The sequence below is a fragment of the Accipiter gentilis genome, chromosome 7 (assembly GCF_929443795.1).
Source record: "Accipiter gentilis chromosome 7, bAccGen1.1, whole genome shotgun sequence".
Classification (NCBI taxonomy): Eukaryota; Metazoa; Chordata; class Aves; order Accipitriformes; family Accipitridae; genus Astur; species Astur gentilis.
In genome coordinates this window covers 34,153,947-34,178,997 of record NC_064886.1, presented here as the reverse complement: position 1 = coordinate 34,178,997, position 25,051 = coordinate 34,153,947, and the positions used below count along the sequence as shown (strand labels likewise).

The window sequence follows — 25,051 nt, the reverse complement described above, 5'->3', positions numbered from 1 at the left end:
AAACGTTCCTGCCATCACGGTCCTCAAAGAACTCGCCCGGTTTAAGGGCAAACAATTTGTAGCACCCTAGAAGAAACTACTTTATGATTTATTTCAAGCTTACTGCCGTTTTCATAAAACACCTATTTTAAAACACCCCGAAAAACACATTTGTTAAGAAATGCATCGAAGTGACTTTGAAAGCGGATCAGATGAAGGCAAACATCAGCATCATCAACAGGAAAAACCGACAAGACCCTTAGGCGTTACCACGCATTTAGCTGCCGCGGTGCTGCTCTAAGACTTGCACGGACTCCATCAAACTAAACGGGTTAGCTCTTTGAAGGACGTGAACAACTACAGCTTACGTTTTATTTCAGAACAGGAAAACATGGGATTGAGGGGGTGTTCCAGGGTTTCTCTCCTTCAAGAGAACTTCAGCCTGTGAAAGGCAAGCAGGTAAGCAAGTACTTCGCAGGCACCCAAGCGGACCCTCCGGGACGACCCGTGCCCGCTGCTCCTCACCTAGGCGCTTCGGGTAGTTCCCACCCAGGGCCCCTACCGAGGGACACACGACCACGACAGACACACGTCCTCCTGGCCTCGCCTGGCCTGGCCTGGCCTGGCCCGGCGGGCAGGAGCCCCGCGGGCAGCGGGGCAAGGCAGCGCATCCCCCGGGCAGGCTGCCGGGGCCGCTGCCAGCCCCAGCCACGCCGCTCTCCGACGCCTCTCTACGGTACGCCCGTCAAAGTGAAAGAACGTTTAATATTTAAATCGCAGGACTTATGTACGGTGAAGTTGCTTTTTTTTTTTTTTTTTTTTTTTTTTTTAAAAAACCTGTACAAAACCTGCAGCGGTGGAGTTTTTCTCCATACCCCAGCGACCTAGGGGCGCAGGCAGGCCCTGGCACGCAGAAGGAGGTACAACCTCGTACTGCGATCAACCGGCACAGCTCAACACCCCTACGAAACCGACCGTAATGGAGGCCTAGCCCGGGCCGCTTCCCGCTGCAAGGGGAAGACACGCCACCTGACGGGAGCGAGCCCGGACGCACCTCGAGCCGCCCCAAGCCCAGCGGCGCTTCCTCCCGCCGCCGGGGCATAGACGGCGGGAGCCGGGAGGGCGGACGGCGCCGCTCCGGGGCCGAACCGAGCCTCCTCTCCCCCGCGCGCCCGTACCGGACTGACGCGACCCCGTCGCTCGGAGGTGGCCGTTCGCAGGGCTGGCGCGCGCGCCCCAGCGCCGAGCTCGGCAGCGGCGGGTGACACGGCGCTCCCGGCCCGGCTGCGGCGGCTCCCGGCCCGCGCCGGGCTCTCCCGGCCGCCTGAAATGGAGGACGGTTGGGCCGCCGCCAGGCGCCGCGCCCGCAGGTACGCACCTCGCCGCCGGGCCGGCCGGGAGAGCGGCACAGCCCCGCCGCCGCGGGGGTGCCTTTCCCCCGCTTGCCCGCCCGCAGCCGTACGGGGGAAGGTAGCCCGCCGGGCGGCGGGGATCGGTTCTCCCGAGAGCGGGCGGCCGCGGGCCCGCTCCCCGCCGGCGGTACCTACCACCTCGGCCAGCTTGATCCTGCCGAAGGTGCCCCGCAGGTAGTCCAGGTCGCAGCGGAGGCCGCCCAGCCCGCGGCGCTGGCTGACGGGCTCCGTCGTGGGCTGGTAGGGACTGCTGGCCCCCGAGATCATGGAGGTGCTGGACGCCTCGCCGTCGAAGCCCTCCAGGTCATCGCCGTTCCTCATGGTGCCGGTGCCGCCGCGCTGCTGAGGGGCTGCCCGCGGAGCTCCGGCCCGAGCCGAGCCGCGTCGCGCTCACCTAGCGGAGCGCCGGCTGCATGGCTCCCCCCGTCCCCCGTCAGGCGGAGCGGTGCGGGGAGAGCGAAGGCAGCATGCTGCCCGGCCCCGGCCCCGGCCCCGGCTCGCCTGCCGCCGCCTCAGCCCCGGCCCCGCGCGGGAGGAGAAGGAGGAGGGAGAGCAGCGGTGCGCGGGCAACCCCTCAGCGCCGCACGCCGCGCTCAGCGCCCCCGCCGCTCGGGGGCGCCCTCGCCCCACCGAGGGGCGCCGGGGGCCGCCGCGGCGCGCCCGGCCCGCGCTCCGGCTGGGACGAGACCGCCGGGGCGCCCTCAACCCCCTCGGCGGCGCGGCCACCACCCCGCGGCTCGCTCCGCTCCTCTCCGCTCCCCCAGTCCCGGCAGGGCAGGGCAGCTGAGCTCCGAGCGGGGACGCCGCTGCCGCCGCCGCCACCGCCGCTCCTCCCCCTGCGCTCAGCGGAAAGGGCGGAGAGAGCCCGCCCCGGAGGGCGCGCCGCGGACGGGCGGTGCCTCCACCGGCCCGCGGCCCTCCGCCCGCTCCGCCCCCGCGGCCGGCACCTGCCCCCGGCCGCGTCCCCGCCCCCGGGCAGGCCGGGCCCGCAGCCGCCCGGGCAGGGGAGGGGCCGGCACCTGCCCCCCGCCCGCCGGGCTGCTCCGCTCCCCGCCCCGCCGCCGCCGCCGCCGCCGGCGCCCAGCCGAGCCTGGGGCGGGGGCGGCCGCCGGGTCACCTTGCTCGGCGGGAGCCGGTGGAGAGGACAGCCGCTGCCCCCCGGCCGGCCTGGCCCTTCGGGAGGCGTCAGCGGTCTGCGGAGTGAAGGGCTTTTTGACTTCGGGCTTTTTAAGGCGCGCCGCGGGTGCCGCTGAAGAAAGTCAACGACGGTGACGCTTTACCTTGTGTTCGGAACTCGGAGTTAATCCTTCGAGATACCTGAAGCAGTGCACGCTGCTCAGAACTACGCTTTCAAGCTGTTGCGATACTGTACCCGCGGTAGTTCGAAGCCTGGAAGCCTTCAGCGTATTCTTCCGTGAGTGCTAGAAACGTTTAAAAAAAGGGTAGTTCTAAACAGCGACGTTCTCCCCGTAAATGGTTAGTTTCGACCAGGCTCCGAGTCACTTTTTGGAGGCACTTTTTCACTTGCTGTCACCACCAATAAGGAGAAATTGCAACATAATCTGGCAAGTACAGGTGTATCAAACGTAGCTGAAGTTTTGGGGGTTTTTAACATGGAGACAGACAGACTGCTGTGTACCACAAACCGAGCTGAACTTCAAGTGTTCAGTGTTGCATCCCGTGATCTGCCATCTTCATCAGCCAGAGCCCTACTCTTGTTTCTTGTCACTGACAGCCTACACCGTTTTCTCTTCTTTCACATTACTAGTTCAGGGCTTCCACGTGTATTAATTCTTCTAGCATCTTACTCTGGCCTCCAAGAGTCTTTCTTACCACTACAGTTTTTCTGTTTCCCATGAACACTGCGGATTATCAACCTTGTGATTTCCTTTCCAGCTACCTTTGTGTTTTGCTTAATCTCTCCCTTTCAATTCTCTTGAAGCCCCTTTAATCCTTCTTCTTTTAGAGGGTGCTGCCCAGTACCACCTGATTTTTAATGTCAAGAGATTTTTCTTCTTTTCTTTCGCCTCTGTATAAATAGACCCGAAGAAGTAGGGCCCAAAGAGACAGACTCAGAGAGCAGACCAGGAACACTGGATGGAGAAGAGTCCGGGGGGGTTATCTACCATTAACAGTCATTGCTTGGTTAACTGGAGACATGGCTGGCAGCACGCAGCCAGTGGAAGACTTTTCACAGCTCCTCTGGTACACCCTGGTGCTGAAAGAGGCCAATATTCTCAAGCAAGACGAAGAGTCAGAAGACATGCTTAAGAAAACAAAAACATTGCCCTTTGATGAAAGGCAAATGGCAGGAAAAGAAAAAAAGAGAAAACACGAGCAAGGTATGGAGAAGGATGGAAACTCTGTTGCTTGGGTCACATGAAACTAGCCCAACAATATGAAATCATAAATGTAAGGGGAAGATCCTGCATTGGCATGGGGCTGGCCATGAGAGACTAATGGGTTTTTTACGGTCTCTTATTTCAGTTCCTGCATAACTCTGGGGAAATCACAAGTCTCACAAAGCTCCTTTTCTTGCAGGAAATATCATGGGTAGGTGGTTGCCGCTTCGGCGAGCTTCTTTGGATTCTTTTTAACCTAAGGCTCCATTGCTGTTTCAGGAACACAGGATTTCCACATTTAACGACAGAGACATTTAACCTTTGTTTTGAGGGACTGCTGTGGCAGTTCTAGAGAACTATCCTGAGCAAAATAATAAAAACATTTTTGAAACATCCAGTAAACATTATTTCGACGGATCTTTTGCAGTTCTAAGCAGAACAACAGTATGTTGAAGGAGAATCAAAAGGTGGTATTGCAGAAGGCAAATGAAGGACAAACGGAGAGATGGTTGAGTGATTTAAGAAAAAGGCTAGGCAATAAAAGGTCTTGATGCTAGTTTTTGGCGTAGCCACTGCCTCCTGCACAGCTTTGGGCAAACATCTTAATAGCTTAGTTGTTCTATAAAGTGGAGGACGCAAAGTTTAAATGCATTTAAAATCATCAGAGCATTTTGAGAATGCTGCAAAGTATAGACACACCGAGAACCCTCTGTTCTTCAGTGAGCTAATTGCTTAGGTAGCGAAAGCACAGTCCGTGTTCTCTCTGCTCTATCCAAAGTGTTATTTGAACAATTGTAAGGCGTGTTTTCAGGGAGCGTGTTGACAGTGTCACTGACCGCAGTTTCACAGACATTCCAGGCAGCTCCTAGGGCAGCGGGGTATGAGGATTGCCATCCATAGCCATGGTGCCCCTTTCGGCACCACAGTCTGTACAGCCAGCGTCCCCCTTGCGATGAATGGCATGGCGCCAATACCAAGCCATACTGGGGGATTTTCTGGCATCCTCCTGGACGGGTGGGTGGGCTGGACAGACTTGGCAAGGGCTTGTGAGGTTGCTGCCAACATTTAACAAAGGAATCCTTTACACACATTCTTGCCTGATACGGCACCTTTTCAGCCTGCTCTGTAGCAGTTGAAGGAAAAAAATGTCTACGTTTAATATGTAAATAAAAGTATTGATCCAGTAAAAAGGTCATTGCATTCATCCGAGGCAGATCACGTTGCTTTCAGATAACTTTGTTTTTCCAAGTTCATAAGCTTTTCAAGCACAGCCTGACATTTCATTGTGTGGCTGCATACCAAGACTAGGAAAATGGGGAACCAGGTCAATGATCAGCACTCAAGACACCACTGTAGTATCAAGCTAATCAGATCATGGAATTCATCAGAGAGAACTTCATAACCAGATAAAATACGACTGCATAGTGAAAACAAGGAAGAAATAGCACAAAGGGGAGGAAATCCAAGTATGCTATTCATAGACACTACAATTAAATGATCAAAGATCTGTATTTTTACAGAACAGTTAAGCCAGCTTTGAGAGAATTAAAAATTCCCCATCAGAAAGAATCTCCAGGACAGTGGTGATAAATTAAAACCAACTGGTGATTTAGGTATAAAAAGCAGTGGAAAGAGAATACTAAATATTATCACTGATCAAACTGAACAGAACAACCCTCATCTCTCAAATTTCATCTCGGCTACTCATACAGCCTTTAATAAACTTTTGAACTACTTGTGGGTTCATTTCATTAAGCACGTGTAAGTTTTATTTTCAAGATTAAAGAGTGTGATTCTATTGCAACTGAATAGGAATATCGACTTAAAACCAGATTTTTAAAGCTGGATTTATGTAGTTTTAACACACTTTAAAGTATTTTAATGTTTATACATAAAATTTTGTAGATCTGAATGGTGCTTATTATGAATGGCACTGAATATAGTTAAGAGTGCAAAAGGAATTAGAATACTAACAGGAAAGTTACATCTGTGCAAGTACCTGAAAAGAGCTGAGAGGTTCTTTAAGAAAATGCTCCAGTATTTCCACATGACCTACCAAAGGGAAGGAGCACTGGTATGCTGCCAAATTCCAAGAGAGCTGAGCAGTGATTAGAGTTTAACTCTGGCATCAGAGAGGAGGCTTTTTTCCCCTTGAATTTCTCAATGTAAAAAATGCTGGAGCTTTCGCTCAACTTTTCAGTTGGGGAAAAAAAAACAAAACCGCACCCCACCGTAAAAAGCTAATAAAGAACTTTAGGAAAACATCTGGTAGTTTAAAGTGCCTTAGTTCAGTAAATTGTCCATTTTCACAGTGTGGGAATGTGGCGTGCACGCTTTGATTCTGTAGCCATGAGTGGCACGGAAAGCAGGCAAATAGTTTTGCTGAGTCAGAGTTAGGAATTAATACATCAGGAATAAGCTGCAAGTTCTGACACAGCCTTTAAGGAAAATTGGACAGAATGGTGGCGAGTCATGCAGTCAGTTATCTCTAACTGGTAGAGGATAACTGCTGCTGAACGGTACAATTCCTACTTCACCATGTCCAACCACAGCTGAAATAGCACTGCGCAACCTCCCAGGGTAAGACCACTCAGCATAAAGGCACCTCAGGAACAATAACGAGAACTGAATTCCTCAGCTAGGAGTCAAAGCACAGTCATGTCAACTGAGGAAAGTACCAAGAGAAGCAGAAAGGACAGAAAGAAACTAATTTGAAGGACAACCTATAAAAGCTTCTTCCACTGAATATCCAGACAAGTTTCACAGGCTGACAGCATAGTGCCCACTTCTCAAATCTGACACTTTGGTCAGGGTACTCAAGGCACATACTGACACAGCACAGTGAGTGACTCTCTTGGCTTTTTGTATGGTTGAAAAAGTGCAGCTCTAATAACAGAAAGTGTTAGTGAATCCTATTCCTGTCGTGCAGCTACGCTATAACATTAGCTTATGCATACTTTCAACACCTTCACCTTTATTCCAGCCCTTATATTTTGGCAAATAAACAGAGCAGCCCCGGAAGTCCCTACAGGCCTTGTACGCTTGTGCGACAGGTTCCTCCAACACGCGCACCATGGGGCAGCCATCAGGTCTCACAACTGGGACCAGAAGGCAGCAGTGGCTGGAAGTCACCACAGGACCTGTCCCAGAGAGCTGTATGGGGTTGGCTTCACCTTCAAGGGGATGGGTAGAAGTGTCACTCCTGGAATTCCACCATCACTATCAGGAAACACCATTTCCCCTTCAAAACCAAACCAAGCAAAAGAAAAAAATCCCCCAAAAACCAAAACCAAGAAAGGTAACAGTGCCAGTAAAATTAGTTAGACCCTTACTTTCCAGACTTACGAACATGACTTTACATGCTATTAACAATGAGCCATTCACAGAGCAACGTTATGGTCTTTTTTTAAACTCCAGGATTAGACTGACATCTCCTTCAGTATTGTCTACTGCTCCCAGTTTGTTTTTTTTCCCTTGCTTCATCACTGATGAAGCAGTCACTGACTCCTTTCACTTCCAAAAACTTTTAAGGACATCTGTAATCTGCAAGTGCCAGAGAGGGGTTACCTTGCAGCCACAGCTGGGCTGAAGGGCAGCAGACATTCTACATAGCAGAGAGGTGAAATTAATTTCTATGAAAAATAGAAGCAAAACCTCATATTCTTAAGAAAAGTGCCAGCAGACCTTTAATGGTGCTGGGAACCAGCCAAGACTGTGGGTTGTATTTCTTTTGAAAGAATCCTGTATAATGAAGCACACTGAAAAATATGCAGAGAGACTGACAGCAGTGTTTATTTTATTCATGGCACTACATTTATTCAGGGAACAGAAAGGAAAAAAAGCCCTGAACCAAGAAAAAAGGTAGCTGTCTTCCAATAATACCATAAAAACACACAGGCCTAGAACAGAAGGTCAGAAAACACTAGTTCCCTCTGACTGCGTGGGCATGGTCATGCTGCCCCACAACATCCAGTATTTTTATAGCAAGAGATGGAACGTGTAGGGTACAGCAGGCCTTTGGAGGGAAAGAGCTGATTTTTATTTTTTGAGGAGGTGGGAAGCTGAAGGGGAGGATGAAAAAATTGTATAAACCATGTTTTATAAGCAAAGTTTTAAAGGTCCCTTAGCAGGCTTTAAAAAAAAAAGAAAGATGAAGTACACTCACTACATTCTTTCTTTCCACGGATGAAATGGGCCAGCGAAAACAACTGACCTCAACTGTTTTAAATCTGTGTTTGTTGTTACGTAACCAAACCAATCAGTCCCCTGCACTTCTGGTGGGGAATTGCAAACGTTAAAAAAGCTGATTTTTTAATTATCCTTTTAAATTTGTTTTACTTGCAGCTGAACTACTGTTTATTGCTAACATTAGCTAACATGACAACAATTCAAAGAATATTCCTTTTTTTCAACAGCACTTAATTCCTCCATATGACAAAACTTTATATTCAGCTAATTTGGCTCATTCCCTTGCATAGTATTTCTTTAGTTACATGGGTCTTCTACATTCAAAGGAAAGTTTTGGGTTGGTTTTTTTTTTTTTCTTTCTTTTTTTAAACAGGAAAAATAATTTCAAGTCTTCCATCACTGGCTATAAACTCAAGGCAGGCACATGGCCCCAACTCTACAAAGCCATACACAGTGGAACTAATAAATCCTGATTCCTTGCAGACTTATGTCTTCTCTTCCTACCTTCCCCACCTCACCCCTCCCACTGAGCCCAATGACCCAGCACCCTCCCGAGGGTCCCTTTTCACACACAGCAGGCTTAGCTCCTATTTATGTCCTCGAACTACTGCTTGAGCAAAAGGAAGCAAGTGCTATGCCAGGTTCCATGTGTGCAGACCGACTGATTTTTGTTTGGCCTGTCTCGCCTATGAACTAGCCAAACTTACTTGGCAATCCCTACCTAAAGCAGAGGAAATCTTTGGATTTATCGTCTCCACCAAGCCACTAATTTTCATGCAACTGGTATTAAGTCAGCTATCTGCGAGATCTTTCTTGTTACTGAAGTTGGCCAAATAATTTAAGTTATTTTTGAGGAGGGGGTAGAATAGGGCAGAGCACAAATGCAAAAGCAGAGGAAACCGGACTAAAAATATTTTAAATATGACAGCATTCTCTTAATAGTTGTGTCATACTTCTGTTCAGCTAACAGGTGACTTGGAGGGATTTTGACAGGCTTTTGCTAAATTTGAATTATTTCAGATCCTGCCAATTTCACTGGCAATTTCTCAGCCCAGCAAAACAACATTGCAAAGTATCAGTCAAAACATCCTAATACAGCTAGTTAAACAGTTGCTAATTATAGTTGCCTACTGACAATCCAGTACCTTTCTGGGGCACGCATGCTTTTCCCAGGAAAATAAACCTGTGTGTAACAGTTCAGGTTTATAACATACACAAATTTCAGTATTAATTCAGTAACCCCAATCTCTTACATATATAAAAGGCTAATATACCACTTGCGTGTTTCAAAACCAGCCCATTACAACAGGAACTAACAGTTATTACCAAAGGATATTGTCAGCTGACAGCTGTTGAGTATTTGTGAGTTGAGTCACACAGTGAGATTACAGCACTCTCCTTACTGACCTCCACACCTAAGCTAGATAAATCCAGTTCTGGGTTTGTCTGGAAGTACCAAGAGCTCTCCCCCTAGCCTTTTGCCTTTGTTTTGGATTTAAGAGATTTTCTGTGCAGTCAGTGACTGATCTTTAATAAAATGGAATTTTTTCCTACTTCTCCCTCTCTGCCTATGGGCACAGTAACTTAAGTCTTTCAGACCATCTGAAAATTTTGAACATCTTCACTTTCTAATAATCTCCAAAGCATAGGCAGTATACCAAGTCCTTCATGGATTATCATTTGATTCCTCTGGAAAAGAGAATTTGATAGTACTTAGTGATTTATTATCAATGTTTTTATCATCCAATCACAGCAAGTAACATTCACCTCCACCTTTATCCTACCATTTAAGACATACATGATCAATATGGTCATTTAAACTTGAACGCTACATTCAAGTTTGCTCTGCAACCAGAATGCGTGTTAAGTCTGTGTTCAGATACATACCTTAATTATTGGGCCTCTGTCTAGGTATATATCACCCTCCCACAACACGTGCCCACCATTCCCATTTGCACTGTGACCATGTTGTGAATTTGCTGTACCTGGCTCGGGCTTTTATCACCAGCTCAGATTGCCTTGCAGGACAGTCAAAAGGCTGGTGTCAGACCAAAAACTTGGCTGGGCTCTTTCACAGAGGGAAATGGGCAACACAGGGCAAGACAAAAATGGTAGCCAGTCACTTGGGCCAACACCTGCAAGTCATACAGTACTCTGTCCTCTAGTTCCTCAGACTGTAAGTCCAGTGAACAATACGTAAAGTTGATCTCGTCCAAGCCTCAGTAGCCATCTCCATCCATTACCTGTTCAGTGGTCTTATTTGCTCTGTTCTGTCAATTAACTCAATTCTAGTGCTGTGATTTCATTCCCTCTCTAAAAGGAAAGTCCCTGGGTTTTGGAATGCTGTCAATCTGGTAAGATGAGTGCCAGAGATTTACAATTGCATGTTTCCTTTTCTGAAGAACTTCCATATTTTACTGCACATTCTTGCAAATATTCATGCAAAACTACTCCTAGCACCTCTTAGTTGCAACCACCTTTCTGGCATATTCTGAAGGGATTTTTTTTTGTTGTTTTTAAGCATTTGGCAATTCTGAGACAAGGATGACATTTTTATATTCATAAAGCTACACTGTTAAATACAAACAAGTACCAATAGTTTCATTAGTGAACAGTCATACTGAAAAATCAAACACTTTAGAAGGCAGCTTGTGCAACCTAATTCAGCTTGCTTGTACACAGATACAACTGTTTTCTTTTAGTGCTGGACATTGCTATCTCAGCTTTTGTTCTGAAAGAAAGGAACGAGAGTGTCTTCATTAAGACAACTCAAAAATAGAAAGAAAAAAGCTTAACCCATATTAACAAAATTCTTAGAACTGAAGGAAACTGCTTTTGTTTGGGGAAAAAATTAGCAATTTACTCTTTGAAAGATATTTAGCCTAAATAAAAAAAAATAAAATCTGCCAAACAAGAATTATTAAGGGAACATCACAAGCAATGTCTATAGCATCTTGCAATGGCACATTAAGCAGCATTACCTATAGGCATTGATCCCAAGTCTGCCACCTTCTGGACTTGGAACATTTTATCTCCAGAAACCTTCAGGAAAACATAATTATAATTAATTGTCAGGGAGAGTGGAGTCAAGGATCTTTTTCTTCAGATAAAAAGTTACAACTAGCAATGTTGATTCTGCCACACAGAAAGTCTGCAAACAAAGGCAACAGAGAAAATTGTTTCCCTTGTTTACAACATTATCTTACAGACCTCTTGCACGTAACTATTAGCGTGGTTTCAATATAACCCCTCTAGTAACTCCAAGTCTTTGACTATGAATACCAGAACACAAACCAAAGCGATTACGTAGCTATTTCAGAGGGCAACAGTGGTCCATATCAACTTACACTGACAAGTCAAATCTTTTGCATCAGTCATTTCTAAACAGTGTCAGCACCATGCTCTTAGATGCATTGCTGTATTTGGCAAAAAAAAGTCGAAGGTGCTAATACTACTTTTTTTTTTTTTTTTTTTTTAAGCCAGTTTAAAGCAGAATTAGGTGCCCTATACTTAAGATTTAGGGAGACGTGCATGATTTTGAAGCATTTTAACACCACATTTATACTACCACTTGTAAAGCAGTTCATTTGAGAAAATTAACTTCCTTGAGCTTTTTTTAAGCATTTGAATGGTAAGAGGCATTGATGTACACCTACAAGTCAGAGCTTACTTCATTTCACTTTAACAGAGAACAGGAAGCATACTAGATCAGATTCTGCCCTCACCTGCACTTCTGCAACTCCCATTACATAGAATGTCTGTTTATAAACTACAGTTAGATTTGTCTGCAGAAACCTCAGATGTTTGTCTCAGAACCACGTGGTGTCCCAAAGCATTAGTTCAGACTGCTGACTTTCTTAATTATTTGTGCTTACATTATCTTCTCCCTACAGTCTGAGTGGATCAAAGTAGCAGTAATTAATTATTATGAAGACTGTAGCAGAACAGGCTAGAAGTTTTATGTCAATGCTTCCTTGAAGGGGAAACTGAATTCCAGCAAAATTGTGCTTTTGGAATTAAACTGCCTCTATCCTATATTATTTGTTTTTTTTAAAAAGACCAAGTAACAAGAAAATTTTGCTTTTGGTACTAAATATTCAATTTAGATATTCCATGCAGGTCTACATACAGACCCAGATAACTAGAGTCTGGTTTAGGTTATCAATAACAACCCAATAATCTATAGCCTTTCCCTTGTATGTATTTGAACTACAAAGACTCATGAATTGATGACTTCATTCAAGCAAAGGTTCTTATCTAAGAAGTTCATTCCCTAACAAAATCCTGGCATGGCTGAAAAGCCAGAGGGGTTAACACCACCATCTGGAAGAGTACAGGCAGTGAAAGATTCATCTTGTAAGAGTAGCTTAGAGCCTCCAGCAAGATGTTTTCCACACCAGAACCTTATTAACCTTTTTTTTTTTCATTTGGAGATATTTTGCTTTCAAAAAAAACCCAAGTTACAGTTGAACCACAGAAAAATAAACGTAAGTTACTAGGGTATTCTTCCACTTCAACCCACTGTTAGGGTCCTTCTAAAGAAAGTCACTTTCAACTTCAGCATGTCTGAAGATGAAGGCTTCATTTAGTTTCCCCCCAAATTAACATAATAGATAATTCTCTTCATATATTAAAAAAATATTTTCTAAATCCCATCTTAAAAGGACTAAAATTAATTCTTTACATTAATGAACTCATTAAAACATAAAGCATGATGGCAATTCTAATATGATAATTGTTTCATGGCCTCATAAGGATTAACTTCTAGAGAAACTATGTATTTTAGAAACCAAAAGCTTAGTTGATCTGTATTTCAGAGGCAGGATGACTCAAGAAACATTAACAACTAGAACTTCAGTCTATGCAGGGGAATATACAGGCATCCAGTTAAAGTAACAATGAAGTAAACAAGTTGAATCCTAATTAAATCAGTCTACACTTTCTATGCTTACTAGGAAGAACTTGTTACACCCACCAAAGGAACAAAACCTAGCTTTGCTGTCAGCAGAGAAGAGGCATTTGCATGACTCAAGTAGTTTACTCCTCCAACTTCTCATAACCTGGATTTTAATCCTGCAAATTTAGGACCAGTGCTCCGCTTTGATACAGTATTCCACAAAATGTATTAGAAGGTACACATCTTAACCTGAGAAAATACACAACTGTTTCCCCATTTAAATATATTACTTTGCATCAAAACCAGTCCTGCGGATGTAACCGTTTATGTGTAACCTATCACAAAAGCACACCTCTCTCTACAAACCTAGCTATAGCAATTTTGCTTTACTTACACAAGGTGCATGCTCTAAACTCCGGAGAGGAGTTGCATTAGCAAAGGCTGGTACAAGAACTCCCAAGAAGGAAGTTGTCATTAAGTTGTACACAACTGTACAAGCCAACTTAGTTCTCCTGTTCACAGAACTCACTAATATTCTGCTTCCATAGAAACAGCTCTAGAAGGGGGATTTTAAAAACAACAAAAAAGCACAGCATAAAGCAGTCTGGATTCGTGTTTATTGAAGCCAGTTATTAAAGACGTCCTCATTTTGCCAGCACTAGAAAGCAAGATTCCACATGACTGCATACTGCACCTGGTTAAAGCCATACAACTGGACTAAGGTTTGTTTCATACATTTGTAGTCCTAATTGTAAGTTGGAAAAAAAAACCAATAAACTTAGTATACAGGACAGTGAACTTTCATTTACAGCACGTATATTGTTAAGTTCATGATGTACAGAGCAGTCACTTTCAACGTAGTTAAATTAAATAAAATACGAAATTCTGTTCAGTTTAAACAGGTTTTTTAAATGCCAATAAAAAAAGTGCAAACTTAAAATCAAGCAGCATAACCATAGCATTTTTATGGAGGGCCAATCTTTAAACTTTTCTAGGTGCTTCAAGTTGAATGCTGTCATCTTTTTTTTTTCTTAGTTTAAACATGAACAGTAGGTGCAGTCACTATAATGCATATAAATATATAATAGTTTAAACAGTCTACCATACAAGTGTATCTGCAAATAAAATGAAGTTTCACTTGAAAATGTAAAGGCTGTTTGCAATTTGGCCTTTGGTTCCAATGCTTGAAGACACCAGAAGAACAACCATGCAGCTCACCAAAGTGGACAGACTTTGGCAACCACAGGGTGCTACATTACTTACAACTTTCTTCCAATAAACTAGGAGCATTCACTTGCAAGTAGAAAACGGAAATCTGTTTCTGTTTTGTCAGAAGCATCTTTCTGCAAAGCTAGTAAGTTATACATTATCAGTTTTGTTCAATTTTAGCATAACATTTTTACAGAACTGGAAAGTACTTCAATTTTAAGTTTTAGCCATATTGCTAGAGAAAGTGCTTATCAGGTTAGATGACGAAAAAAAACGCAGTTTCAGACTGAGGTTTTCAAGCTATATCCCATTATCATCACACACTTTTTCAATTTTCCTGTCGAGTTTTTGATGTTTTAGTCTCCAATCTCAATTCTCAGTGTCAGGTGGACAGTGTGTAATTACTTCTTCTGGTGTGGTAACTTGCAACTGGCAACCATTACACCAGGAAGTACATCCACATTACCCATCATCCATCTACAGTCTTAGTCTAACTGTTATCTAGACAACTGTATAACTTCAGGTCATATCGTTTATTAAAAAAAAAAAAGTAAAAAAAGAGAAAAATATAGTATTTTCAACAAAAAAAACTGGCACAAATAACATACTCATGTTAATGTTTGTCAAAGAGGCAAGTAAATACTCTTAGCTTTCTAGATAATGTTTAGACAGATGTACAAGAACAGCCTCTTGATGTAACATAGGATTTGAAGTTAACATCCAGTACTGTGTTAGTGGTCAATCTAATTCTGTATATTTAAGTAACAATATATATTAGGGAAGTTATATCCAGACATCAGATTTAGTACAACAAGTTCATATCAATAAAAAGTAAACTCTGCATAATTCAAATTGTGGTATTTCCCTTCAGCGTTAAGAGCACAGAATATGCTTGGTATTTTTAATTTATGGTAGTGTGTACATGTAAAACAAGCATACCGTATATAAAATCAAAGTGCCATTTCAATAACCATAGCAGTTTTTGTTTTTACAGAATGATGGTTTTATGTGACCATGGACAGAGCTCCGTTAGAGCAACGGGGACAACCACAACCCATCTTTCCAAATGAAATGCTACATTAAAGAAAATACAAAACAAGTTATTGAGTATGTTCATCATGTACACATTCATACTTTTTAGGTTACTTTCAGAAGAACTGGGAGTTGGCTGCACCTGCAGCAGATGTGGTTGGAACTAAGGGCCTTGAAAGTTTTTTTTTAAAAAAACCTCCATAGGTGTAAGGCAGGAATCAATTTTAGCTTGGTAGCTAATATTTAGTTACAAAAAGTAAGAAAAAAAAATACCGAGAGTGTTCTGTAGCACATTTCATTATGGGAAAATGATACGTCACCCACCATTCTTCATAGGCTAGCCTCTTGGCATAAAAAAAGGCAGAAGCTATCAGGAAACAGGATTTAAAATTAAATACAAATCGCCAAACTACTGATTTTAAAATAAAACCAAACAGTGACTGTTTGTACTACAGTGCACAATAAGTTCAAGCACCTTCTAAAGACACATCACACAGTGCCAGGCACTTGGATCTAAACAACTTATAGTTTCTCCCTTTGTCAGCTACACCAGAAAGGGCATCCACACTCTCAGACTTTTTTAAAAACTAAAACAAGATTTATAACAAGAATAAATTCCCATGATGCTTAGTGTTTGGCCTGGAATTCTCCAATGTAAAGTAGTCTTTTTTAAAACAGTGATTATTTACCCTATGTGAAACACAGGATTTAACAACATTGCTCCTCTCCAGTCAATCCAACATTCTAGTTTCTCACTGCCCCAAATCTGTTTCCCTTTTTAGGGCTCCATTCCCTACCTAGGCTTCTTTCACCTAATTAATGCTCTGTTACACCACCACCACCACCACCTTTCCAAGAATATAATGCATTTGCAAACATACAAGTAGCCAATTCCAGTAACTCTGAAAGAGGATTTCATTTCTCTTTCTTGCCTTGTGTGCAGTCAGTAGTAGTATTTTAGTACGAAGTCTCCATTTTGCTTCTCTGTGTTCTTCACAACAGGAAATGCAGCTGCACCTGCTTACCTCCAAAACCAAAAGAATTGCCCTATATAAACTCTAAATGGTTATCTTATACAGAGGGATTTTATATGCAAACTTCCTGAATGTGCACTTTTTGCTGGGACAAGGCAATGATGTAGTAAGCTCATTTCCCCTGCCCCAAGAAAACTGATAGCATCTGCCATAGCAGAAAATTCCTGGTCTTATCAGATCAATATACATAGTTATTTGGTCATTTACATATGCATTTTTTTTATGCGCTATCAAGCTTCGTTCTCTGTTGGAGGAGAGTTTGTTGTTACCATAGAGTCTGGCTTGCGAGTCATCCTATCCAACTCCTCTTGAACATTTGTCAAAACCGTTTTTTGTCCTAAAAAGAAAAAGGACAAGGTTAAAGCAATCTCATTTCAATGAATTTTTTTAACCAATGCGTACAAGTATTCATAAAATCAATTTTATATGACAATATTTCTTCAATTTCTCATTATTTTGCCACCTACCCAAGAACACAGGGCCTGACACAATGCAAGGCAACGTCTGTGTAAGGACTGATAAATACTAAGGTTTGATTCACTTTAAAGAGATGAAATGCTGAATTATACAGCAGCATAAAGCACAAAAACGTCTGTGATATATTTTACAGCAACTAACATTTTAAGAACAACCACATTTAGAATTTTCTATAAAAATCAACTGTACAGAATTCCATTATTAGTATTGATAGCAAGGACTCTATTTAAACCCAGATTTTAACCACAAGTTTTCCAAGGTATGTAGGACACCTGCTACAAAAATCGCATTTGTTTGGTCACACTTAAACTTGCTGTGTTTTAATATTAAACAACTAGCAGGAAGAACTCTTTTATGTCTTCAGACAATGTTTCCCTTAAAAAAGGGGGACATGAATTGCATATTCATGTAATATCTCAGAGCAGTCATTTCAAAGGACTTCTTCAATTGGAAACAGACACACTGAAGAATTTCATGGAAAGGCGTATCTTACATTTTTACATTAGACTCAAAACTTTTTAACAATTCTTTAACTGAACCATCAGTTTAATTCTCTCATTCTGAAAATTATAAACCCACAGACAAATTAATCACTAAAATTGGAACAATATATTCTAATGCTTAGAGCATACAAGCATTTAAGATTAAAAAGCTATATTTTTAGACAAAAAGTAGATTATATAACCATGTACAGCTTCCTTACATAGCCAAAGAATTTAACAAGCATCTGTTTTCCAACTCAAATGTGTGTGAAATATTAGGTGGATTTTTTCCAGGGTACATGCTGAAAACATTAAGAAGGCAAGATTTGACTGTTAGAGATTTAAGTGTTTTTTTCCAAAGTACAAAGACATAACCAAGTTAAAAGGTTACTATAAAGGTTTTAGGTTTAAGCACTAGTCGTAAGCCACAGTACTCTTAATAGCATCTATTCAAAGCGTGAGTATTTAAACAAAATTAAAAAATTAGTACATTAACTGCAATATAGCTTATAACACAAAACACTTTACATGTAAACTAATGGTACCTTGGAGTTAAAAACCCCTAAACTCCAAAACAATAAAAACCACACAAAATTCTTGCTCAAACAAAAGTAGGTCTAAACAAAAACTGTGGCTTTTTTTTAATGCTAGATAAACTGGATCCTTAAGCCTTCAAAATAATACCAAGCAGCTGTCTCCTGCAACTCCCTCATACTGCATAGGAAAAATATTGCCAAACTATTCAAAGATATGTAGGTTTACATACTCCCCTTTACCACCATCATAGGTGAGCACCTTTCAAAGGAGAAGAAATACAAGGAGCTGTTTTTAAGAAAATAAAAATTTCCCCTCCATTATAAATTAAATTGATACTTGCTTTCAGTTTCCTTACAAAAATATTGTCAAGGACAGTAATGGCCCTAGTCAATTAGATGTGTTCTATACAATTATATGTATTTTCCTTTCTAGATTAGAGTGTGAGCAGAGAACCCTAGTTCTTTATCTCTTGCACAGGAATAGAAGGGTAAAGGCAAATCTCAGAATTTGCAAGAATCTTCTTGTGAACATAAATGAAGTAACTTTTTGAGTCTAGAAGAAGTCCATGCAAAGAAATATAATCTACCACAGAAACCACCAATTGAAGTTCTTTGAAATATCATGGTCTACACATGGAAGAAACAGTCCAGAAACATAAAGGCAAGTAAGATGGGTGAGGAATTATGCAGCATGAAAAGTAGACATGACATTGCAGCATCTGCCCAGATGAGAGAGTTCTCTCAAATAAGAGTTAATATAGCAGAAACCAGTCAATCAATTAGGCTGACCAATATGTTGAGATCCACAATGTCTCCTTCCTCCTGTGACAGAATCTCAACATTTCAACCACAGAATATTCATAGCTGTGGGAGAAACAGATGGTCTCTTAAAAGCTAAATATTTTTAGTGTCAACCTGAAAACTTAGGGCTCTTTAAACAGTTTAGATAGACATTTAAAATGCCTACAAAGATCATTTTAGCACATTTACTCGCACAGAGGATGCTGCTGTAAATTAGACTTTCTCCAAGATATTCTCCTCAACTCTTCCACAAAAAAAGCAAGTAATCTCTTCTGTTATCACCAGCACCAGCTGCCTTATAAACTCAACAAGAGCTTTTCAAATACCAATGTTAGGAGCCCTTACCTTCTCAGGAAAGTTTAATGTTATATTGGTTGAACATAAGATGTGAGCACATCAGCTGACAAGGAACAGGCATATTCTCTTGTGAGTGAAAGCCGATTGTTCTGTTCCAAAAGTCAAGGAATGAGCGTGAGCTGCCAACTTGATGCAGCCAATAAAAGCCAACTGCAATCTTGAGATCACTCAGGAGAAGTACTTCCACCAAAGAAAGAGAACTGCTGTACCAGGCACTACAATGAGATATATCTGGAGTGCTGCATACAATTCTAATCACTCATGTTCAAGAAAAGATAAGCCAATGATGGGAACTAATGAAGAAGAAACTAGTAGGGAGAACAGAGCTCAACCTCTAACAGAAGACTAGAAGAGAACTTGTCTAATTTAGTCTAACAAAACAAGAAAGTTATGAAAGGATATATGACTGCTGTCTCTAGATGTTTCAGGAGAGAAATAATCTATTTAAATTAGAAGTTAATGCTGACACAAGGGAAAAAAAAAAAAAAGTACACATAGCCATTTGTTATCTTTGAAAACTCCTGAAAGGAACATGATGTTCTAGAAGATTGAAAGAAGAAAGAGTAAAGCCCAGTACAGACTAGTTAGTTTTTACTCTAGTATTTTTTCCAGAAATTGCAATTATGTTTTAGGTGCTTACAAACAGCCTACCAGCACAACAATCAACACAGATCTGTTACCAACAAGTTGTGTCAAGCCAACCAAATTTCTTTCTATGATAGGATAACAGGTCCTGTGGAGAAGGGAGAAGTGGTCGATATCACATCTCACATAACCTTGATATAAATAAACTAGAAAAAAAACAATCTTGGTATTGCAGAAAAATGAATGTATTGTAATTCATAAAATTACCCATTAGTTATCCATAGTACTGGTCAATATTTTTATTCAGCAACCTACCCTGTCCAACTGTTGAAGATACCAGATACGTAGGCAAGCATGCTTGAAGGGACTACAAAGGATTTTGAAAAACAGGATTGGAGGTAAAAAGTTATTTAAATAAATTACCAAAGTGGTATAAAATGGAATGGAAAACAACAATTAAGCAAATGTACAACCTTTTGAAATACCAAGGTAATTTGATACAGACTAGAAAAACACCTACTAGGAGGCAGAAATTGTATTAAACTGGCTGTATTGTTATAACAAATCCTGATCAATATCATATAGATGAAAAAAACCAGCATCACGCTGAGACATCTAAACAGAAGCACAATACATAACACAGATTAAGTAATCCCTACTTAGAGCAGACAAAGCCTTGTCTGACATACTACATTCACTTCTGAGCACCAAAAGAAACAGGTCATCTGTGTAGACAGCCCAAAGGAGAACAGAAAGAATTATCAGAGCCATAAAAACACATCCTGTGAGGAAAGGCTGACAGAAGTGTATTTTTATAGTCCAGACAAACGTCACAGGCAAAAGGGTAGTGGCTTTCAAATATGCAAAAGACCGCTGCAAAGACGAAGGGGCTACACTGCTCCCTGTCTCCCCTCAAACAAGACAAATAGTACTGGGATTAAGAAATACTGACTGTGCAAGAGAAAAAATAACTAAGAAATTAAGTACTGATATAGGCTTCCTGGAGAGATGACATTACATCTTGTATTTCAGAGTTCGTTTGGTTTTTAATCACTACCCAGGAACTTGCTAACTGATTCTGCTTTAGATAAAGACCATGAATGAAATAACCCCTAAAAATTATATCTAGTCCTATTTCTATAAAAAGTTAATTTGGCATTGTGGTCAGTAATAGCACAAGGCTGCACTTGAAGCAGGGGAGACCTTTCAGTGTGTAACTGAAGAGGGCATTCTGGATTGAGAAAAAATTAATTAAATATTTTTATAATGTAGATACAACAATATTATGTAAGTAATAAATAATACAAATTATTATTTTATTGCTATCATCATAATAAATGAAGTTAATAAAGATAAATTGCAGAATTCATCATGCTAAAACAAAACAAACAAAAAACCCAACACCCAATAAAATACTGACTTGCCATAAGTGAAGTTCTAGCCATTTTTGAGCTTTCAGAGCATGTAATGTCATGTAAAACCCTTTCCAATTAAAAAAAAATAAAAATCTTTACTTCCCCCTTCAGGAATAGTTTCAGTTCAAATACCCACACTCCAACAACTGCTCTGGTTCTCTTACTGGCAATATCAGCACTGTGGCTGGCATCAAGTATTTTTCATTTCCAGTTCAGAACGTCTGGGCTTTACACTCTCCTCCAAGCATCAGAAACCGTGGGTTTGGCATCACCATTAAATTTTACATGGTTTCAAAACAAGTCTGGGATCAGAAGTAGAACAATCGATCAATAATTTAGTAGTGAAATAATTCTGGAAGGAAAGCTCCTGAATGCAAGTGTGATGGGAACACCAGTATCAAAAAGAAACAGTTAAATAATCAAAGCAGTAAATTTCTAATATCAGCTGGAACAACCATGCGTTTTACAACACTGAGTTTTGTACAGGTACCAAGTATTCTGACAGGTTTCTTTTATTTTCACCTAAACTGGTGCAATTACTTATTAGCAAGTATCTCATACAATGCAGTCATAGGCACATACACAGAATGAATCCACTTGATCAGTGTTATCAGTTGCATTGGATCACAATAAAATACTAATTACTGATAGAATAACTTCAAGCTGTCATAAGAAGTAATTCATTTAAACTTGAACTCTGGAGAGATTTCAATAGTTTGACTGGGAACTACAGTCCAAACCAATAAAATGCATTTCCTTCAAGCAACAGTTAAATGTCAAGAAAGGAAGTAATTTTAAAGCAAAAAAATAAAATCACCACTTTCTGAATATGATCAAGACTCAAATCTTATTTACATCCCAGCAGTATAACTTCACTCGAAGAATCAAGTTATAACAGGCTTAATAGAAGCCCTGGAGTTGCGAAGTTGCAGTAGTTTAGTTCTTTTTTAAAGACTGCACATTTTGGCACTGTCATCTGTCAAGGTCTGTCACTTTATTGACCAGTTTAAAAGATAAATGCAGTTAGACCAACGTGGGCCAAATGAAATATTAAAAATATGCAAAACAGCCTGCAATAACAAGTCCAGTACCTGATTTCTTGGCTGTACTTTGCACTCCTCCAGCACCAGGACTCCCAGGAGAGCCAGTCTTTTTGCTCAAGAGACTGTTAAAGAAACTAGCCAAGACACCTTCACTTGCAGCATTATCTAAAAAAAAAAAAAAAAAACCAAACAAAAAAACCCCAAATATATACATATCACAGAATAGTTCTTGCTGGTAAATGATAGAATTTATTTTTTACATCCATAACTCTCTTGCCAATCAAGGAAATAAACCTCAAGTATGAGAGAGTCTCTCCTTGCTCAGTTTTAAGACACTAGTCCTTTGCATTCTTTGGCAAAGTTAGAGACGACTAAAAGCACATTACTGCTCTTCTGGAATGGGGAGGGGTTCACAAAATTTTAATCTAAATATTTGTATGCTTTTCCTTTTTCTAAATGTAGAAGCCAAGAAACAACGTATTAAGTATGGATGTGCAATTCAATGATTTATAAGTCCATTAACAAACTGCATAGATGTTTTAGTGCAGTCTTTCATGCCACACTGCTTTTCATAAATCAGAACTTGGATATACAGCAATGAGACATAATCCAGAACTGCATGAGTATTTTATCCACTGTAACTGAGATATGGCACCACAGTGCATAATTAAAAAAAATATTGGCCCTACCGACTTTCTTAATGCACAGAGAAGAAAGAAACCACTCAACAACATGGAGCTCCATCTTAGGCCTGAGGGAGGGGAAAAGGTGTAATTTCCAAGTTACTTCATGTACTACAGAAAATGACATTCTTAGAGAGGGTTTAGTAGAACAGGTTTCATTGTGGATTCCAGAATAAGCGATATGAAGTATAAAACCGGATGTAGTTTAAAGCAGTCCCCACTCTAATAATCCAACTGATGCATAACAAATGTATTTAGGCAACTTAAGGAAATAATGTATTTGAACTCTGTCTGACTGCTTGGCAGTAACAGACCTCTACTTCAAGTTATATGAATGACAAAAAAAAAAAAAAAAAAAAAATCTGAAGCTATGTCATAAATTCATTTCTGTTATTAAACTAATGATACCACTAGTGAATAAATTCCAAAACCTTTGTACAGAAGACGAATTTGTTTTTTTGAGGGAAATAACACATGATAAAAACGGTACAATGTTTATTCATACTTTTAATATTTGGATCTGGTTTCTTAACTGATGTTATTGGTGAGGCACTGGGTACATTGGCGGGACCAGCTCTGCCTTGAGTTCTTGGGGATCCTGCAGGGCCTCTTGCAGGAGATTCCTTAGAAAAAGTCCAAATCACACAAATCAGAGAAGAACTTAAATGGATTAGTTACATAAAGCAAATGTAACATTACATACAAATTACTTTTTAAACCTTTATATTAGCACTGTAGTGTATGCACACTGGGGAAAAAAAATCCAAACAAACAGAACACCACCAGTTATTATGGGCATGTGCCTCCACTAAAAGAAAGGATGAATCACTGTAGGAAATTTACAGTTCAATAATCATCAGATATTTCTATGTTTCCACAGTGAATTAGAATGAAGTAATTTATAAGCAACATTTTAAAATATTGCCCTTTTTTTTTTCCATTTACTTTCTGCAGTTTGGGGAGATTATGTATTTTACGTTTACATTTACAAAATGAACCTCTACAGGTTAGAATCATTCCCTCTTCCCTAGAAGGAAGCAAAACACCTCCTACTCTTCTCTTGGATCTACTTACTGATGCTCTTGTGGGCGTTGCTGGCTGTTTGGCAAGGAATGACTGCAAAAACAACATATTAAGAATATTAAATACATTTCAGAAAACATATAAAGGAATAAAACACAGTGAAGCTGACTAACCAGTAATTTATTTGTTAATTTTTTTTTCTGGCTTCCTCTCTGATATTAATATACTTCCAGACTTTACCACTAGAGGACAGAGTTAAAATGAGTAAATAAACTTCAGTCCTTTGCCTTACACAGCCATTGCAGAACTATAAACCAGACCCATAGACACCCAAGTCTGTAACCTCTATGATATTTATAATCAACTATACAGGAAAGTATTATTAGATTTTTGAAACAATAAGGTAGTAAAGAAAGTAACAAGATACAGCATAACCAAATTTGACACCTTAAAGTCTTTCAAGCCTGTGGCAGTAAGGAAACTGCAACACTAAGATGTTATGTTTTACAAGTATCTATTCTTTACAGATCAATACATGTATGTTGTGAAATGTCAAATTATCTTCGTGTTCTTCTCTTTTGAGATGTAAATTATTTCTGTTCTCAGCATATTTTCCTTTCAACTTGCCAAGATAAGTGGGCATATTTTCTACTTGTACTTGTTAAAATAAAGAAAAGTCTTAATTCACAATTATATCTGAATTTGCAAAGCTGAAAAGTGGCTATGTAGTGATTTAAATGAGGAATGAAAAACTGAAGGTATTAACAACAGAGAGCTTAAAGTGAAATCTTATTTAGTAAGGACATATTTTCATTCTTCCATTCTTACCTGCTGCTTCATAAGAAATACTTGTTCATCTTCTGCTGCCAGCTCTTTATCATGGACTAACTGTTGAACAAAATATTTTGTTATTACAAGTAAAAACTGAAATTACTGTAACTGCTTCTATGTTTTGGCGATCAAAAGGGAAGAAAAAGAGGTACATCTTTACCTCTTTTAAAAAAAACATTCTTTCACATTTAAGAGATTAGTAACATTAATGAAGTTGTCATTAAAAAAAATATTGTAAGTGAATGGAGTAGACTAGCATTGATGCTAGCCTGTGGGTATTCTCCTATAAAGATGAGTATTTGGTAAGTAACCACATTCATCTTTTTAAGTTTAGATATTAACCTCACAGCATGTCTTCAAAGACCTGAGGTTACCTTACTCCGTAAATCCCCACCCCCAAAAACATTATCAGTCATAACACTGCTATTAGGCAATGATTATTTCGTATAGATGCCTTGAGTTACACACAACAGGGTTTTAAACCTTTCCTTTACATGAAAGCTTCAAACATCTCTTCCCTTTTCCAGATACTGGGGCTTGAGCTAGAAACGTTAAGCATGTACGAAAAGTTGTAAAAGAAGCTTTCCAATACAGACCAGAATACAATTTCATCTGCAATTATCCATGTTATACATTTTACACATATCCTATTCCTGTGTGCCTATATTCACAAAATTAGCAATAGACAGAATTTATATGGATTATTTACTGCTCTTGCCTTACAT

General features: G+C 40.6%; 2 protein-coding genes across 5 annotated transcripts in view; both read right to left on the bottom strand.

Moving 5' to 3' along the window:
* The window catches only part of CMTM4 (CKLF like MARVEL transmembrane domain containing 4), a 42,679-nt gene extending 40,571 nt beyond the window's left edge, over positions 1-2,108 (bottom strand). For all 3 annotated transcript variants that reach the window (XR_007506797.1, XR_007506798.1, XM_049806713.1), the window contains exon 1: positions 1,527-2,108. Coding sequence is in view for 1 of the 3 variants with exons in the window: in XM_049806713.1 (XP_049662670.1) it covers positions 1,527-1,712 (186 nt within the window). In the remaining 2 variants the exon portion in view is untranslated. The remainder of the gene's footprint in view (positions 1-1,526) is intronic.
* Positions 2,109-13,415: 11,307 nt separating this feature from the next.
* Positions 13,416-25,051, bottom strand: part of DYNC1LI2 (dynein cytoplasmic 1 light intermediate chain 2) — a 28,495-nt gene continuing 16,859 nt past the window's right edge. The window contains exons 9-14 of one of the 2 annotated variants that reach the window (XR_007506673.1): positions 24,324-24,383; positions 23,547-23,588; positions 22,978-23,095; positions 21,838-21,954; positions 18,735-21,048; positions 16,329-16,430 (exon numbers count right to left, since the gene is read on the bottom strand). Coding sequence is in view for 1 of the 2 variants with exons in the window: in XM_049805203.1 (XP_049661160.1) it covers positions 16,324-16,430; positions 21,838-21,954; positions 22,978-23,095; positions 23,547-23,588; positions 24,324-24,383 (444 nt within the window). In the remaining variant the exon portion in view is untranslated. Of the gene's footprint in view, positions 16,431-18,734; positions 21,049-21,837; positions 21,955-22,977; positions 23,096-23,546; positions 23,589-24,323; positions 24,384-25,051 lie in introns of both variants that reach the window. The other variant, XM_049805203.1, reaches the window with a different exon arrangement.